Here is an 18,381-nt window from a genome sequence, read left to right as displayed (position 1 = left end):
TATGACCCAACGGCTCTCAAAACATCAGTTTTGAGTTTGGGGTCTTTCTGGTACAGGAAGAGAGGGCCATCTCCTAACTGGATGTGAGCCCTGGAAAGAGTTTACTTAGAAGGGAGGGTCATCATCTTAGGAATTCATATGAGCCATCATTCACTTAAAAAAATAACTGCTGAGAGGAAAACTCACATCTGCCCAGTAACCACATGCATCCAAGAATCCAAGCTCTCAAAAGCATAAGAACCTGAAGTAGTCAACGAGGCAAAAACATGGTGCAAGGAGGGTTCTCACTGCTAAGGCAGAGGAGAACAAACAGGCAGGAGAAATTCTAGCCATGTGATAAAATACCCAGAAAACAAAAAATACAAGTGATGGTATCTCTTCTACTGTTGGTTTCGATGTTGAATATTATCAAGTATCCAGATCCTACGGACCTGAACATGCCAGTACAGGTAATCACTTCAGCATTCGGAGACAGGCTTTTTGCTGAAGAACCTCTCCCTGGCTAGTTTCTCTGTCCCAGCTGGATGGTGGCAGCATCAACTAAGCCAAGAATTAGACACATCAGCAGAACTGCTGCACATGTTTTCTCCTTGTAAAGGATTTGTCGCACCCCAGTCAAGGGGTGTGGGGGGGAATCGGCAATCTCCCAGCCATGCGAGGCTGTCACTGGCTTCTCGGAGCCCTCCCACAGCTGCGTGTGGTTACTACCGGGGTGAAGGGAACACAGAACAGCAGGAACTCAAAGGCCATTACTCAACAGGTAAAGCTGCAACCACCCCCCCATATTACATTAGTTACTTGTGCTGTAGCAGGCGCTGTAGCTCCTTTTGTATCAGGACAATGCAGTTTTTGCAAGAAGCTTAAGCCTAAGTAATGGTACACGCAGCTCATTCTCTATAAAGCTTGATGAATTTACCTGTAAGTGAAGTGATCCTGGGCAATCACTGCTGGAACAAGTTCAGGGAGTAACAACGCCAAATGCTCTGGCAGACAGAAATCACAGGGTACCACCCTCTGTTTTTTCTCCAACTGGGGCAGCATTCCTATTACTAGGAACGAAGACCATATAAATTAACAGTTATTATTCACCACATTTCAAAGAAACATTTAGATTGTGACCACCTAACAGCAAAATACAGTTATAAAAGACAAAAGGCAGTAAAAACGCTCGCTGTAGAATTATTACAAGGACGCAGTCCATATTGGTAGCAGACCCAGCAAAACAGTTCCAGAGTTTCACACGTCTACTCATCGAGACTGAAGTTCACTGAGAGCATCACTTAAACGATCAACGTATATAAAAAGGTAACTATAAAATCTTGTACACAAATTACCACTTTTTCCTTGTCATTTAAGGATGACACTGATTTTATTTTCCTCGTATAAAAGGAGACATTTTACTCTGTGCCGATTTAACAAATATTCTTAATATATTCATAACAATAAAGCAGCTAAAAAGCTGTTCTAATCTCTAAAAGAACTTTTATCGTCTGCACATGATATATATTGTAAACAATCACTCCAAAAAATAATTTTATTAAAGTGATTATATTGCACTCAGAATTCTGGGATACTTATTCTCCCTTCTCATTTTAAATCAAAGATCAGCTTCATTTTTTAATAAAATGGAGCTTTAATTTTCTACCAAAAACAAGTTGGCATGCGATCAATATAATACAATGTATTTAAAATGTCAGAAAAAGGGCAAGTGTCTGGTTATGAAACCGGAGTAAGGAACAATTCTCAAATAGGCCACACGAGAGTAGTATATTGTAAACATTCTGCTGGCTCTAAGGTGTTGCAGATGCTGTAGAAAGCGCGGTCTAGTTCAGCACCCAAGAGGTACAGAGAATCTGTTCAAGTGTTCTGTACTTAGTGAATTTCCACGCAGCAATGGCACGTGTAAGACTACACATAAAGACAAAGTAATGAAACAAAGGTGATTTCTGAGCCAATACTGACCTCACAGAAACACAGCCAATTGTTTTAAGTTTGCTTTAATCTTTAAACGCAAGTTTTCCAGGTCATTAAATTTTCTGACACAGCAGCGAAGCTGTTTCTCTTGTTGCAAATGAAGTACAGAACTAGATTCCCTACTTGCAGCTTACGTGGACTGTGTACCATGGCAGTCTGGACACTACCCTCAGCCTAAAACATCTTGGCTAGATACTGTCATGCAGAATGTCACCCTTACTTTGTTTGCAAGAGTGACACCCTCCTCCCACGCAGTGGAGCGAGAAACACAAGTAGTGGAGAGGGGAAGGAAAAAACAAACAAACAAACAACCCAAACCACCAAAAAACAGGACAGTAATGTCCTTGTGCAGAAAAAGAAATCCTCAGCCAGGGTGAAGAGGCCACAGATCTTTAACATTCAAATGAAGGCTGTTTTCTCAACTCAGTTCTACAAGAGAAAGATTTCTCTATCACACCCATTATCTTCAGGTACCATACTATCTTTGGAGTCCCTGAGATACTGCAGCTCCATATAACCACCTTGGACAAATGGAGAGACTTAGTATACAGATAAGCAAGGTGGAAGCCAATACATAGCACCCTGAGTTGCAAGTGAAACAACAGGAACAGGCAACCCACTCCCCAACAGCCAAGAGATGCAGAAGGAAAGTGCAGAGGAGATATTGGCGAGGGAATTACAAGACACATACTGCACAGGAGGACAGAAAAAAAAAAAAAATTGAAGTCTTTCTAAAAGGCCTTTCCCTGTTACCAGAGCAGTGAAGAAAAAGACAGCAGCCAGAGGGAAAAGCTCTCTGAGAAAGGCCCTGAAGAAATGCGGCCATCTAGATGTACAGCAGAACAGCAATGCAAAAGCAGAGGCAAGTTAGGCAGTCTTGTTCCAAGCGTGCTCCAAAGGTTAAGCACTCCAGTAATGACTCAGAACTGTCAGTGATCACTGACCTGCACTATGGATATAAACCAGGAATATAAATAGATACTTTTCCCCCTGAAACTACAGAAAAAATACAAAAAGGAAAAATACAAAGTCACAATCAAATCACAGAATACCTTCCGTAGTCAAAAATGAAATACTGGCTTCAGAAACAATACAGCCATCTGCTCTGTATCTTAAATAGCATTAATCATAAAAAAGAGGTGCTTGTAAAATCTTAAGTTTGCAATATTTTATTTCCCAGTATATTGCTAAATAATTTTGCAGTTAAACCAAAAAGGAAGAAGTATCAGAGATGAGTATGGAATACTTACAACTAGAAAATGGTTGCTGAACCATCTGAATTTCTATAAAAGCATCAATAAAAATGTAAAAACATGGTCTCACAAAATTGATTAGAATCTGAAATGCCAGATTGTCTTCACAATGGCCACAATATGAATACTGATGGATTTCTGCAACCAAAAACTAGTTGTGACTTTGCCAAAAAATGGCTTAATACAGCAATCAAAACATCTCTAAAAATTGGGACTTGTACTTCTGCAATTTCCTACTCTCTCAGCTATTTGGCATTCATTAGAAAAAAAAAATTATGCTACCTGGTCACAATTTTATTCTCTTACGGAGTTGTGCTATAGCTCAATACATTCTTGGGAAAATAAAGAAAAGTGAATAAAAAGCTGAATAGAAATAGACACTCTATAAAAACTATCTGTAAAGTATTGTAAGTCTGGAAAATACTTGTGGCATTACACAGGCTACTGCTGATGCAAAGAGAAAAATTGCAATTAACCATTTCATGAATATGAACAATGCACTTGTTCCCAGCCATTTAGAATGATCTGACATTCCAAATGTTTATCAAAATTGGGTAATAAAAGAATTAAGTCAATACCCTTAAGTACAATAAATAATGGTGTTTATTATGGTCGGGGTTGACCATGAGCGTTTGTTCCATATCTGCTTGGGACATTTGTAAACCCAGTTCTGAATCCTTGAGTTGCTCCCACTCCCGGTATTCCAAGTCCTTGATTGAGCACACTGCTGTAGGGCGCTGATCCATGATTAAAGCCCAATCCATAGGGCTTTGTCTGAGTGTTTAAAAGGACGACTGGACTCACATTTTTGCCTGGTGTATTAAAAGAAAATTCTGGCGGTGGGCTGCTGGGCTTAGCTGGAGTGGATGTAACAGGGTTCAAATTATCAGAAGCTTTCAAAGATGGCATTGGAATAATGTGATGATCCGAAAGGTTCAGAATATTGTTTGCAATAGGCACAGATGATAAAGTAGGTCTGATCCAGTCATCTTTGAAAATCTGAACAGTCAAGGTAGAGACCAATGTGTATAATCTGTTAGTGACATGGGCAAGTACCATTTGTTCATTTGCATCTCTCCGAATTCGCACATGTACTGATCCAGCCTAGAAAGGGATAAAAACAAGTTGGCTGTTAACGGTTACTTCAAAAAAGATTCTTCATATGCATTCAAGAAGAGGTAAGCTACCCTGCAGAGAACTATGCAAAGACCTTTCACAGTGAAGACTACTGACTAAACTGAGAAACTTAATTTAACGGGCACGTTTTGATCTTTCCCAATGCGTTGATCACTTACGAACACATCATCAAGACCATCATTCAGGAAAAGCGCATCTTAAAACCAAACTGTAAAATGCAACATGTGATGGCAGCAAAAGAAAGGCAACAACGAGGAAAAAAAGTGGCCCGAAAGAAGAACAAAGTGCAGGCACGGTCCATATGCCAACTTCAGGAAAAAGTGTCACTGCTGTACTGTTGGAGCAGGCGAGAGGACAGCACGCATGGCAGACACGCTCAGATTGGGACCATTAACAAGAACACAGGCAATGCCCCTTGTGGAATTCAGACCAAAAGTTTCTCCTGGACATGCATGGAACTGCGGGCTGCCCCTGCCTTCCTCTCAGTAACACCCTCCCATTTACCTTGAACTACTGCTGCAGTTCACTGCACTGCACTGCTTTTTCAGTTCACTTGTGCTATATAAGCCATTTTTACATCAGACTGTGCAGGTCTCAGTAATTGTCTATATTCAGGTCTCAGGAAGTTTCCACTACAGTCTGGAAGGTGCCAATAGGTAAATACGCTTACAGAGGTTTTGTAAATATCTGTGACCAATCCAACAATGCTGTGATCCACTATTTCCAGTGGCAGAATAGTAAACCGAAAGCTATTTTTGCATCAGCACGTCAGAGCTGCTGCCTTTCTCGCTTTTAAAGAAGGGCAGCATACTGGAAGAATTCAAAAGTAGAGACAAATCTTGTCTCAATTTTCTGGCTGTCATAACATACCTGTATCAACTAGGAATAACTGAGTTCTGTGCGAACATTCTGTGTTGCAAACCCCCCTTCATTTCTTTCAGCTTACAGAGTATCAGTACACAACTGAAACTGGCTTTTTCCACCCCCTCCCCCAGAAATGCTGAAAACATGATTTTACCGTAGACCTTTCGTACCTGAAAGTTTACCGTTTTCTTTTTCTCGCCTCTGAGACAACTTACACTAATATACCATTTGAAAAATGTGTTTACTATTGTTTGGGGTTTTCTTCACTGCCAAAATACAAAAGAAATTCTATAGCTGCAAAACACATGCTTTAATCCAAAGCTACAATATACATAAATAATATTAATAAATAACAAAGCTTTTAAAAAATGTAAAGGACAGGGGAAGAGAAGTTTTGCAATAAATCACAAGGACTGAGTACTGACTCAAACTTTTATATTTAACATTTCAGAAGAAATATCTTACTTCATTTAAATAAAAAACCTATAGCAGTAACTGACAACTCTTTCTTAAAGGCTACAGAGTTCATTAAGTCATAACTTACCAACGTGCCAAAACCTAATGTCCAGAAATGCTCATTTCGAACTTCCAAGACACCATCCAAAGTTGAAACCTGATTTTACACAAACATCCAGAAATATGAAAACAAATGAAAAATGTTTCAAATCCTTTTTGAAATGTACTTTTACACATAGCTGAATAATATAGCATTTGCAGTGGTGAAATAAAAGCTTCCATACACAAAATGGACGATGTCTGTTAATGATGCCACTAATGCTTATCTGCTGTACTTTTGCTACACTTAAACAGCCAAATCCATTAAAAAGTGGATTTAAATAACCCATTTCAATTAACTCTTGCAGTCAAATTGCACTGTAGTATTTTCTCAACTTGGTATGCTGTAAGTTAGCAGCTGCCTGAATTCCTTTTTCCTCCCCCCACTCACATAGTAGCACATGTTCGGTTAATAAAAACAACAGGCTGCACTACTTCAACAGATTTGTTCCAGATTCCTGAATGACACTATTTATCTTATATTTTCTACGTGCAGCTAAAAAAGAATACTTAAAAAATAATTCTTTAGCAGTCTTTTTGGACTGCTCACAAAACCTCTTCATATTCCTGAATGCTTATTTAACATTAGCTGTGCACACTGTGTTATACATTGTACACTGACTTACCTCTCTAAGAAGTTTATCTAACTGGCCAATCACATGAGGTGGGGTTGTCTTTAAGAAGAAGAAAAAAAAAAAAAAAAGGAAAAGAGTTATAATAAAGATAACTGGCCCTTGTTTAAGCAAGAGAACCTTTAAGTCTGCTTTACCTACACAAGAGACCAATGGCATTAAACAGTGAATTTTTATGACTTCATGATACATATTTCTACTGCCCTTAAAAAAGCACATGACAAATTCCCCTGGAAACACCTCCTGTTCAAATGCTTAAAACAGATTTTATGGTTTTTTAAAAAATCAGGACATGTAACAAACTGAAACCACAAACCCCCTTGTTTTGTGCCATTGCCTTACCTGCAGTAGTACTTTCCCACTGTAGACGCTCATGGGATACATGGTACCAAATGTCATCAAAGCAATTGCTATAGCAGAAGCTGTGTCTACAGCAAAATAATTGCTAGAAAGAAAGAGCAATTTTAAACAAAAATGGGTATTTACACTTTGGAAAGGCACAAGAATTTTCTTTTGATTCTTTTTCATTCTTTTAAATGATGCATGCTTACAGAATATTACACATACGAATCCCATCTGAACTACACATCTTTTAAAAGAGACTAATATTTGTGGAGTTGGAATCCCTTTCACAGAAAACACAGCTTTTGATGAGATCATTCCTTTCATGTAAAAAATGCAATTTCCCACAGACTGGATACAAAAAGAGTTACTTTTTTTAAACAACAGCTGTACATACTTGATTTCAATGAGCATATATGTAATGCAAAGAGCTAGAGCTCCAGCAATATCAATCAAGACAAAAGGGTTCATTCGTGGCAGAAAGATGCTACTCAATCCTGGGATGATTCCACAAATACTGTAATAAAAAAGAAAAAGCAGTTGCCAGTTAGCTGTTGATCATTACTTCAAAACCCCAAATCAGTTTTTCTACACGTTAAAATACGTATCTCGTGCTACTTTATTTTTTCTGGTAACATAGCCAGCTGTGTCAGCTGCACGCGACAAGTACTGTACAGGTTCAGATACTGTATTAGATATAAAGTCTTGGCGAGGGGGTGGTTGCATATCCCTAGTCTTCCATCCAGCTGCCACCTTCGTGTGCCAAAGTGCTCTAAAGCCAAAGCTAACTCATGGAGTCTGAGAGGAGGGAGGAGACCAGCCAGCTGAATAAGAGGAGACCAAAAAACCCATGAGGGAACACTGGGAAGAGGTATTTATTTATAGTTTTCTCCTATCAATGGGAGCATGAAGAGAGAAAAGGGTTTCTGTACTTCCCAGTGAATACAAGTACATGTCACGTACTGGAAAATTTAAAGGGAAAGACAACATGAGAAGTTTTGTTGCTCTGTTTAGAACCAACCTACGTTTAGGCATCATGTGCTGGTCTGCTCCTCTAAGAATTTTAATCAACCTAATTACATACAGGTGCAGGTATTTTGTAATCAGCACTGCTTCACACAGCACATCTGAAATAGCTGTGTACATACTAACCAAATTTAGTAACTTTTAAAAAATTGTTGGCTTAATTGTCTACAGTTTATCTCAAAACCCAGTAGTCATTCATTCTAGACTCTTGATCTGGGAGCCCTTCAAGTTACTCGTGTCCTTCCTCATAACACGGTGTTACCACATCATTAAAGAAAAACTCCGCTCATGATTGCTAGCCACATCGGGGATTTTACACTGAAACTCCAAGGACTTGAGCAATCTTGTTGTTAGTCCTCCGAAGCTGTTTTACAGAATTTGGGTCAGATGATGTACCTTATACCCATATAAAATCCATATAAAATCCATTCTTCTGTTTAACAAGCCAGCACTCTCTGCTTTCCTCAATTGTTTACAAAAACCACAACACAGAAACAGATGGGCTTTGCAGCATGCTTAACAAGGTTTAACATTCTTAATTTGACACTGACAGCATAAGTACTTGGAAGAATATGGCTCAAAATAAATGCATCTGACAAAACTATTTGCAAACAATATTATCTTGCATTCAGCTATCCAACACGAGCAAGACAGCCAAGATGAAGGAGCAACACTGCTTCAGCCCCCAAAGACACAGACTTTCCAGTTTCCTGCTGGACAGGTGAGGGGTTTCCATGGCTATGTTTCAGTGAGTAACCTGTTTCATATATCACATTTAAACTGCAACCACCCTAGTCATTTGGCCACCCCAGAGAGTAAATAAACAGAAATTACTACAAAATGTATCGCTCAGGTAATGAATACTGAGAAATGCAATTCAAATCTGTGCAGGACAAAGCTACTTTATCTCACCTCATCCAAGGAGAATTACATACAACGTACTTAACACATTCCAAGAGAAAGTTATGCAAAAAGATGTATTTCTATTAGATTTGTGTATCTGGGAAATATGAGAGACAATGTTTGCTCTAGAGCTCACTCTAGAACCTAACAATTTTGAAAAACATTATAAAGCTTTACCTTCTACTAAGATCTGCAACATGTTCCTGAAGCCAACTTGTGCTGGCAGCTGCGAAAAAAAGAAGGTAATAAAATTACCGCCAGTAGATATATCTGTTTTAAAGTATACTTAAGGTTTTATTTTAAGGAAAAAACCCAATACACTGTGAATGAATAAATGTATCTCAACAGATTCACTGTCCCTTGAAAAAAAACCCCAAGTCTGACTTCTCCAGACAGTAAGTAAAATGCCCATCTCTCATAATATGAACTGATTAAATACAAATATAATTGCAGATTATAACCAACTTCATTATATTTTATATAATGCAAAATATAATATGTAATTATAACTACAAACAATTTACAGTCAGTGAGAATGACTGTAAGCCTACTTCGCACTGTACAAATCCCAGATAAAAGAGCTGTGAAGAAGAATTATTACATTAATTTATTTTTAACCCATTAATATATCCATAAAATGTCTTCAAAGTTCTGACATCTGTCAGATGACCTTCACCGGCTGAATCCAAAAGATTGAAAATAAGGAGTACTTCAGCACTAATATGATAAACCACGTATCATTTTAATGACTACATACCACTCAGAAAGCCCTATAAACAACCTAGAGTTGAAATTCAGATAGCAATTCTAAACCACATGAAGTTAATATTAACGGAGGTAATAGTAATATATATCCACTAGTTAAAAAAAGTTACCAGACAAAATATACCTTAATAAAAATAGGAACATTAAAATCTTTTCCCAATTCTTGTTATAGATTAATTTATCACATACCTTCAGAGACATAAGCAAAAGGCTTATTCCTAATGGTAAGCATTGTAAGTAAGTTGAAAAAGAGAGCCACGAAAGTACCAACCAGCAGTCGCCCCCTAGGGAGGGAAAAAGAAAAAAAAGTAGTATCTTAATTTCACATCATCACAAAACAAGAAATCAGACTGTAATTACTAGGAACAATATCAAAATACTTTGCTTAGTATCTTTCACTGAGGCTGCAAACAAGAGTAAGATTAACTAGTGTAATGCTTAATAACTTGCAGTGTATTATAATTGTAAGGGTTGTGAGAGATCACTGAACTTCGTATGTTGGCGTTATCACATTAGGCTGTACGTAACGTTCATCATGTTGAGTAACAGTTTTTAATTAATTGCATATACACACACATATGTATGTTTGTCCTCTGAAGATATAAATACATTGTGCCCTCAACAGCAGAGCTAAAAAGCTTAGCGTCCTATGGAATTATGCCCTATGCCCCTACCCTTTCCTAGGAGAACTACAACTTCACCGTACACCCCATGCCTCAGTCTCTTGCCCCGCAACACCTTTTCCTTTCCCCGTGTTCTTTATAGTCTTCAGCCACAACTCTGCAACACCGTCAGTTCCCTAATGATCACAGCATCCTCCACACTCACACCAGGCCTCCTAAGAGGCCTCCGTAAGAAATGAGAGTAACTAAACTAGCAAAGCCAGCAATACACAGTTAAATCATTATTTAAGAGAGCACGTCCATTACATTTCAGCTGTACCTTGAAAAAACTGTTTCCAATATAGCTTGCACATAGTTTGAAACGAACACCAAGGTACCAAAGCCAGTTTGGTGTTGACTGTACTTGCATAATTAATACATGCTAAATGAATAATTAGAAACTCAAAGGGACACTGAAAAATCTATCACTTTACATATCAAAATGATTTCTTACGTGTGTATCTCAGGTTGTTCCAGAAACCGCTCTGCGCTACAAAATAATTGAAAATGTGAGTTATGTTCATACAATAAAATCTTGGTACTTGAAGCTTATATTTTCAGTTCTGAAGAATTAGCTGCCATTCATAAACAAAACCCGACAGATACAGTACTGCAAGAAAATTAATTACTTAGAACTTAATAAGTGATGAGAGCATTCAATACTGAAACAAAGCAAGGTCTAATTTAGATTTCCCAAATACTTCCAAACTGTGCCACATAGGTGCTAGCTACCATGAATGCCGCCTACACAATAAAAAGATGCTTGTAAATAAGCACGCCAAAAAATACTGCTACTGCCACCACTGGTATTGGTAACTGCAACAAACCAAGCGTGAAATCCCTGGCTTGCAGCCTCTCGCTAAGCAAGCCCAAATAAAGTAGATGCTGGATACTGTGGCGGAGATGATTTTTTTTTAGCCACTAGTAACATAATAAATGAGCTTTAGCTGTAACAGAAAAACCCATGATAAGTTTTGGGAATTTTCTAAAATTGATGTTTGGAAACTCGGGAGTGTTTCCAACAGTGCGTCATTATGAGAATTAATTACAGTGTATTGTCAGTACAACAGATCGACATATAATATAAAATTTCAAAGTTGTTAATGTAGCCCTTTATAGGGAAAACAGAGCCCTTAAATAGAAAAATGGAAGGTACGCTGCCCCAGTTTTGAATTCCAGATGTTAAAATGCCTCTTCATTTTTAAAAAATAAAATAATTTTGTAGGCTAACCTCCTAAAATACAAATGCTTCCAAGTATAGATCATAAGTCAAATCAATACCTGAGCAAATTTTGAGGGACTGATGAAGTTGACAGGTTAAACATTCAGATCCTTAATATATTATGAAGTTGCTTTACTCATGAAACAACTGAAGTAATTTAAAAATATTATTTATTAGTGGACTTTAAAAGTCAAGATGCATAGAGAAATGCATTTAATAAAATAACTAACTTTTTGGAAAATATGATTCTTAAGAACAATGAGTCTCTTCCTTGAAGGCTGTTTAATTACATTTATCAATTCCTATCATTACATCTAAAGCCTACAGGTACTGTAATCAAGTAAGTAAGCAGTAAGGTTTAGCAATATTTTTAAAAATCTGAAGTTTTTTTCTACAGTATCTCTCTACAGATAGCATTTGTAGAATGGATATGCTTTTGATCAATCTGGAATATCTTCATACATAACAAAAATGTAAAGAAAATGCTACATATCCCTACCTTTCTTTCAGTATAAAAAGAGCACCAAGCTGTGCCAGAACTGTAGATGCAAATACAGCTAGAACTTCAAACCTTTCAAACCTGAAATTTGAGAATTAAGTTTAGAAACACCAAACATTGAACAATGTATCAGATGTATTCTGGTCTGTGCAGGAACCAGCAGGACAGACCTAGTATTTCCAATTCTTTCAAAAGCAGATAGATGGGAAAAAAACAGAAGTTCTACAGAATAGGCATTATTTTCAATTTCTTTCAAACCAACGCTCCACTTACGACAAACGGCTTAAAACTAAGCATTTTTTAATTCTTTTTCCTGTCCCTCCCCTTTCCTCTCCTCCCCTATTCTGTAACTGTTCTTTACAGTGTCAGTCTTGGGCCTCCTTATTTTTAGGCTCTTTTACACAGAGATTATTAGTCATGGCTGTGAGGAGATACAGGCAACGACAGTCAGCAACATATCAAATGTACTATCAAACACTAGATCTTGTTATTAGCACTTACCCAAATGAATAGACTGGGCTGGGTTTCTTCATCATTACCCAGTAGCTTATTAGACATGTTACCAAACTGAAAAAAGGGGGAGAATTAGATACGGTAAGTAACTGCAGCCTTCACAAAATGGGTAAACTACAAACGCACACTTCAACCATCGGAACTGAACATATGAATGTAACTGCGTGTTACCATGAACTCCACACCCCCGTCACTGTCACAGCGACAGTTCCAGTGAACCCAGAAAAGGTCGTGCTTTGGAATAAAACTGAGACTGCACGATGATGTCTCAGCTGTTCCAATAAAAAGGGCAGCAAATAACTGTAGTGGAATGGTAGCCGGTCTAATTCCTTGCACCAGGAGACAGCCTAACGCTGTACTTACGACATGCTGTGCTTACAAAGGACACCACCAACCTTATTTAATATAGAACATTGCTCAGCCTAAATCAAGTTTACTGTCACGCCAAATGCAATGCATTTTTCCACTGAGGCCCTGACACAAACCAGCACAACCAGTCCTTAATCTGTATGCACCCCGTGAATTTTTCTGAAAGGGACCTGGGAGCACATGAAACCAGGCACCCCAAAATCTGACCTACATGCAAAGGTGGTTTGAGAAAATCCCTGCAATGCCGCCTGGCATCACATGTAGTAATGTCACACAGAGCAATGAAAAACACAAAGCTAAAAAAAGCCTGTGAAAATATCAAACTAGACACCAGGTAAATGGTCATCTTGCATGTGCTTTATGAACCTGCCTGGAAATATTGTAACCTGAGAAAGGCCATCTAAATGAGAAGGGACATGATCAGCAACATGACAAGATGTCACATTGGTGTCACTTCCTTTGTATCCCAGTGAAAAAGCGAAGAAAGCTCTCCACTAAACTCTTCTTTTAGAGATACACTATGGAATCGATTTAGCACTCTAGAATAAGTCTCAGGCTAAGCCAAATATTGCCTTTCTTTTCCACGGTGTAATTTGTCTACAGATACTCAAAACAGGTCAAAACAGATTTACTTTTTTGGCTGCTTTAATCTACACAAGCTCTAATCTAAACAGCCATTTGCAGACAGCCACAGGTGTCTATTGCTACTTTCTCTCCAAGTTTTCCTCTCACATTGAACATCTGAAATCCCAATTATTTTATCCTCATGGTACTAGCCTGAATGTTTCTAGGATGACTCATTTCCTTTGCCTATTTTTCCTCTATTGATCACTTTGGACAATTTTTTTTTAAATTGGAACCCACTCTGATTCAGCGCCATCAGTGTCTTTACGCAGCCCTTCCTTAACGACAATGTTAAATCAGACTGGATCAAGAACTCATCCCCACAGCTGCTGAACGATCACATCATCACAGCCTGACCCACAGTTGTGTGGAGTAAAAGCAAAAGCAGAGGAAATAATACTGCTCATATACAAAACAGTAAATTCATATCTCAGTAAGACTATCATAAACAACCAGAAGACAACAAAAATGAAAGAATTTAAAACTGATTTTTGCAGCAGAATTACTGAGCATTGTTCTCCCTTAGAGCAAATCAAAACTGTTGAAAGAGACCACTGTGAGTCTAATGACCTTACTGGAAGAGTACATGGGAACTAGCTTTTGAAACATTTGGAAACAGAAACAGGATTACATACTCCTTGTTTCCTGATGCTAGAACTGAGGGGTAATTCAGAACCAGTGACTGTGGCAATAGGGCAATGTTCCGAGTGAACAAGAAGATGACAGTTTGATGCTGGATTCTGGTTTATGTTGTTATGCATCTGCACAGAGAAATCCATGACTGAACTGATTTGTTACTAGTCATTCTCCATACAGCTCCGATGTTTCTCACCATCTATTTATTGTGATGTATAATTTCGTACTCACTGAAGATATATTTAAACCAGTTAGTTTCTATACTGATGACTATGTGTTTGTATCTGTAATTAAATTTTATCGGTATAGAAACATACAAAGACAGACACAAATGAAAGACAAGACTAAATGGGGAAAAAACTCACCTGAAAAGGTCAAAGATTGTCAAATATGTGTAAGCTGTTAAAGCTGTAAAAAAAGCAAATATTAAAACTTGATATAATTTTTCAATGCAGAAATCGCCTGTATTCTAAGCCTCTCTCATGCAGCACTTTTCCATCTTCTGTCTACATGAACTGTCTCTGCTGATACAGCAAGTCTCACTGTCTTTTGCATGTGTATATATGAATGTCCTACACACCCCAATATATTTAACTTCATAAACAGGTTGATTTTGGCAATCCTAATGCTAATAAAGCATGTAATAATGCCCAGATACAAAAGGTATTATGCTTGTGACTAAGAATTTAACTACAGAAAAGTCAGGACATCTTCCAGTGACATGTCATCTACCATAGCAAGAGATCTCTAATGTGCATTTTTGCAGTGAAAAGCTGGTTCAACAGAATTTTTTACTTGTTTTGCTTCTCCAACCTGTCTTGAAACTGCATGAAAACCTGTGTCACAAATTAAAAAAGTAAAAATATTGAAAAGGGACATTCCTGGAATTGGACAAGCCTTTTGCCACACTACAAACGTCTTCATTCAACTGCAAGTGAGGGTCTCTGTAAGTCACTGGTACTATTTATATAAGCAACAGGTTTGAGGACTAGCTTAAAAATCTACTTTTTTTCAGTCTTAAAGACAAAGAGGGTGCTGCAGGTAGAAAATGACCAGCAGGTCTGGAAAACCTTGCAGACTTTGAATGACCTCCATCCATCTACCCTTGCCAGTGAGAGGTGCCTCCAAACTGACTGGCAAATCAAAAGGAAACACTTCCCAAATGTGGCTGCGTAGCCACCTGACTCCATTACGTGCATTTTTTGGTACATTGCAACTTCACAAGCTAATACACACATGGTAGTGGGTCATATCAGTATAAAAGAGCCACCTACCTATGCTGTTTGTAGAGCTGCACCACATTAGCAGGAAGCCAATACATATTAAATTTATAGCACCAAACAGCAAGATCTTCCACGACTGTTGATGAGAATAAATATGCATTTCACATCTTCCAAAATTTACAAGACAAAAATATATCCATCTGGTTTCAAAAACCAATACTGTAGTACTTCATCAGCAAGCAGAACTGGCTTCTCTTTCCCAAAAATTTACAAGTCATTTCAGAACAACAAGCTCATATTCTATTTTTACCTTTACAGATTGTCTCAAAACTTGTTTATAAACAGTGCTTGTGCACCATGCTTAAAATATCTTTTTGGTAAAAAAAAAAAATAATAAATAAAAAATCACCCTCATATAATATTTGCATTTTATTATAGCATACGACATCCGACTTTTGAAGACAGACTTCTACAACTTTATATTAGTGGGTTCCTTTCTTTGTGCTGGAACTGAGGTCCCCAAAACATCTGTGAAAATTCGGTTTATAGTTTTACCAAAGGCATTAAATATAAGAAGAATGCTGGACAACACTAATTGACAGGGATGATGCACAGGCAGGAACCCAGCTTCACAGATGGACTTATGGGTTCTTTTTAAGTACAGCTAGAAAATTTCAAAGAAAAATTATCAAAATATATTCAAGTTAATAATGCATTTTAACTTATCACAGCTGATGTCTTTTTTCATTATTAGTTTTTAAAAGGAATACTTACCCTCCTATCTGCTGCAACCAGCCTAAACTCATGCGTTAACTTTCCAACCAGTGATCTCTGTGATTTGCGGAACAGGTGTATTGTCCCCTTAAAAAAAAAATTAACAGTTTAATTAAAAAGTTTAGTTAAATTTACTTTAACTTTAAATTAGCAAAACCGAAATCTTCGTTTACAAACTATTTTTGTAATTCTATCAAAGATTCAGAATGAGTTTTTTGTTAACTACAGATTGCCCATAAACCTTAAATACAACAATGTTTTTGGTAACCATTTTACATCATTAATGTATTAGAAAATTATGAACCGCTTCGAATCAAACCTCATTTAGATATAATCCAGAATTCAACTTTATTGGAAAACACACCAAAACACCATTTAAAGAGTGGAGTTTTTTTTACTTTTATTTAAATAAAACTACTACAGATGTTCTGAAAACACAAGTATTTTTCTTCATCAAAGCACACTTCCCACCGAAAGCCAACCGGTTTATTAAAGAAGAAAATATTGTTTATATATATAATGAAGACCCATCAGAGAAATAAAAACAATGCCGGTATCATCTGTAACGCGGTGGATGCAAGGCCAGGAACACGGTGAGACACAGAAACAATCTCAGCAACAGCTTAACCGACCCGTGCGCAGCAGACACCATCACTGCAGGTGCTCCCTCTCCCAACCCCCAGTTACACACTGATCAGCTCTTTCCTGGGCTGGAGAGGCTGAATGCACACACAGGGGTGGCAGCAAGGGGGTTGAAAGCATGGCAGGGAGCAGGCTACCAGAAAAATTCATCTATCACACCACTTGTGGCCCCTTCCTCAGAGGGCCAAAGCTTCTAGTTAGTTGCCCTCCACACTACTCTCCCCACAAAGAAGTAAGCTTTCCACGTGGAAAGCCCTTCTCACTTGCAATATAAACGCAGGGACTTGTGGTCTGTCATATGCAGCGATTTGGGGCTGGACAAAATAAGGCTTGATTGTAAGCTCCTCCAATCTGTAACTGCAGCAGAAGACAAAAAGATGTACTAGCAGATGGGTCACCAAAGCAGACTCAATTATCTTACAGACACGTTTGTCAACGCAGCTGGATTTCCTGTTATCTGTAGAAATACACAGATACCTTGGTGCCATAAATTAAAAAAGCTGTACTAGAGATGCCAAGGGGCAAAGGGCTGGTGCTTGCTATTTTTCTTCACTAGCCAAACATCACATGGTGATTTATTTTTTTGCCTCAGTAGGGACCCACAGGGTGGCAGAACACTTTGGAAAGCTTTTCTAACAGGCAGCGGGCTGCTTGCTTATGAAGGCTGCTCTGTCGCCGGTGCACCCCCTGCTCCCCCGTGCCGCTAGCACTATGTGCACAGCCGAAGGGCGCCGTGCCGTGCCCGCCCACTGCCCCAGGGGTGCTGGGGGTTAAGAGCTGCGTCTCCTGTCCCCCGGAGGAGATTCCCCTGCAAACCCAGGCTGGCCAAAGCTGGCCCCGGGCAGCAAGCGCTAATTCAGCCGGTGTTGCGCTTGAGCATTACAGCCTCCCTAGCTCCCCACGGCAGAGAAACACCGTGCGCCGAGGGCCGCCCCCCGCCGCTGCCGCACAGGGCGTCAGTCCCGCGAGGAGCGCGGGCGCCCGCTCCCGCAGCGGCAGAGGGCACGGCACCAGCTGCTCTGTGCCCGCCTCACCGTGAGCGGGAAGCCTGCGCCCGCGGCGGCGGCCCCGCAGGAGCGGCCCCGGGCAGCGAGCCCCACGTACCGGGACCCGGCGCCGGCGGGGCCGCACGTCAGTAGCTCGGCCCGCTGCGCCCCGCGGCTCCCGCCCTCATCTGGTGCGGAGAGAAACCCCCGAGGCTGAGCCCGAGCCCCCGCCGAGCCCCCCCCGGCCCCGGGGAGCCCCCGCAGAGCCGCCCCCGGCGTGTGCAGGGGGGCACCCCCGGCCCCGCACCGCGTAGGGCCGCGCCGCCGGCAGCGCAGCCAAGGCCCTGCCCCGGCCCAGCCCCGCACTTCCCCGCCGCCAGCCCCGGCCGGGCGGGGCGGCCCCGGCGCGCAGCCACGTCACCGCCGGCCCGGCGGGGCTGGCGCCAACGGCGTTGGCGGGGGGGCGGCGGCGCGCTCCGGGCCGGGCCCTGCGCCGAGGCCGAGGCCCGGGCCGCGCTGCCCCGGCCGCCCCCCCCGCGCGGTGGCAGCGGGCCCCCCGCCATGGCCCGACCACGGCGGCCCCGCCCGCGCCCCGTTCCCCACGCACGACTTCCCCCCCGGCGGGGGCCACTCACCATATTACTCCCCGCACCGGAAGAGACGGCGCCATGCGCGGCCGGAAGAGGCGGAGGCGGCTTCCGTCGCTACGGCAACGAGCGGGTCCCGGCGGGCCCCGCGCCGCACCGGACGTGACGTAGCGTCCACCGGAAGTAGCGGCCG

General features: G+C 40.4%; 1 protein-coding gene across 2 annotated transcripts; it reads right to left on the bottom strand.

The window, feature by feature from the left end:
* Positions 1-3,812: 3,812 nt before the first annotated feature.
* Positions 3,813-18,346, bottom strand: SLC30A6 (solute carrier family 30 member 6). Of its 2 annotated transcripts, XM_055816466.1 has the most exons (14): positions 18,237-18,346; positions 15,974-16,060; positions 15,251-15,335; positions 14,342-14,384; positions 12,336-12,401; positions 11,835-11,915; positions 10,568-10,603; positions 9,641-9,735; positions 8,864-8,912; positions 7,155-7,274; positions 6,758-6,860; positions 6,410-6,457; positions 5,773-5,841; positions 3,813-4,331 (listed from the first exon to the last, which is right to left on the bottom strand). In XM_055816466.1, the coding sequence occupies exons 1-14, from the start codon at positions 18,237-18,239 to the stop codon at positions 3,834-3,836; spliced, it is 1,383 nt and encodes a 460-aa protein (XP_055672441.1). In that variant the 5' UTR covers positions 18,240-18,346; the 3' UTR covers positions 3,813-3,833. The 2 variants fall into 2 exon arrangements, with proteins under 2 accessions (XP_055672441.1, XP_055672442.1); XM_055816467.1 differs by lacking the exon at positions 11,835-11,915.
* Between the last annotated feature and the right edge of the window lie 35 nt (positions 18,347-18,381).

Source organism: Falco peregrinus, chromosome 11 (assembly GCF_023634155.1).
Source record: "Falco peregrinus isolate bFalPer1 chromosome 11, bFalPer1.pri, whole genome shotgun sequence".
Classification (NCBI taxonomy): domain Eukaryota; kingdom Metazoa; phylum Chordata; class Aves; order Falconiformes; family Falconidae; genus Falco; species Falco peregrinus.
Note: the sequence above shows the minus strand (reverse complement) of the source record. Positions and strands in the feature narration are given on the sequence as shown.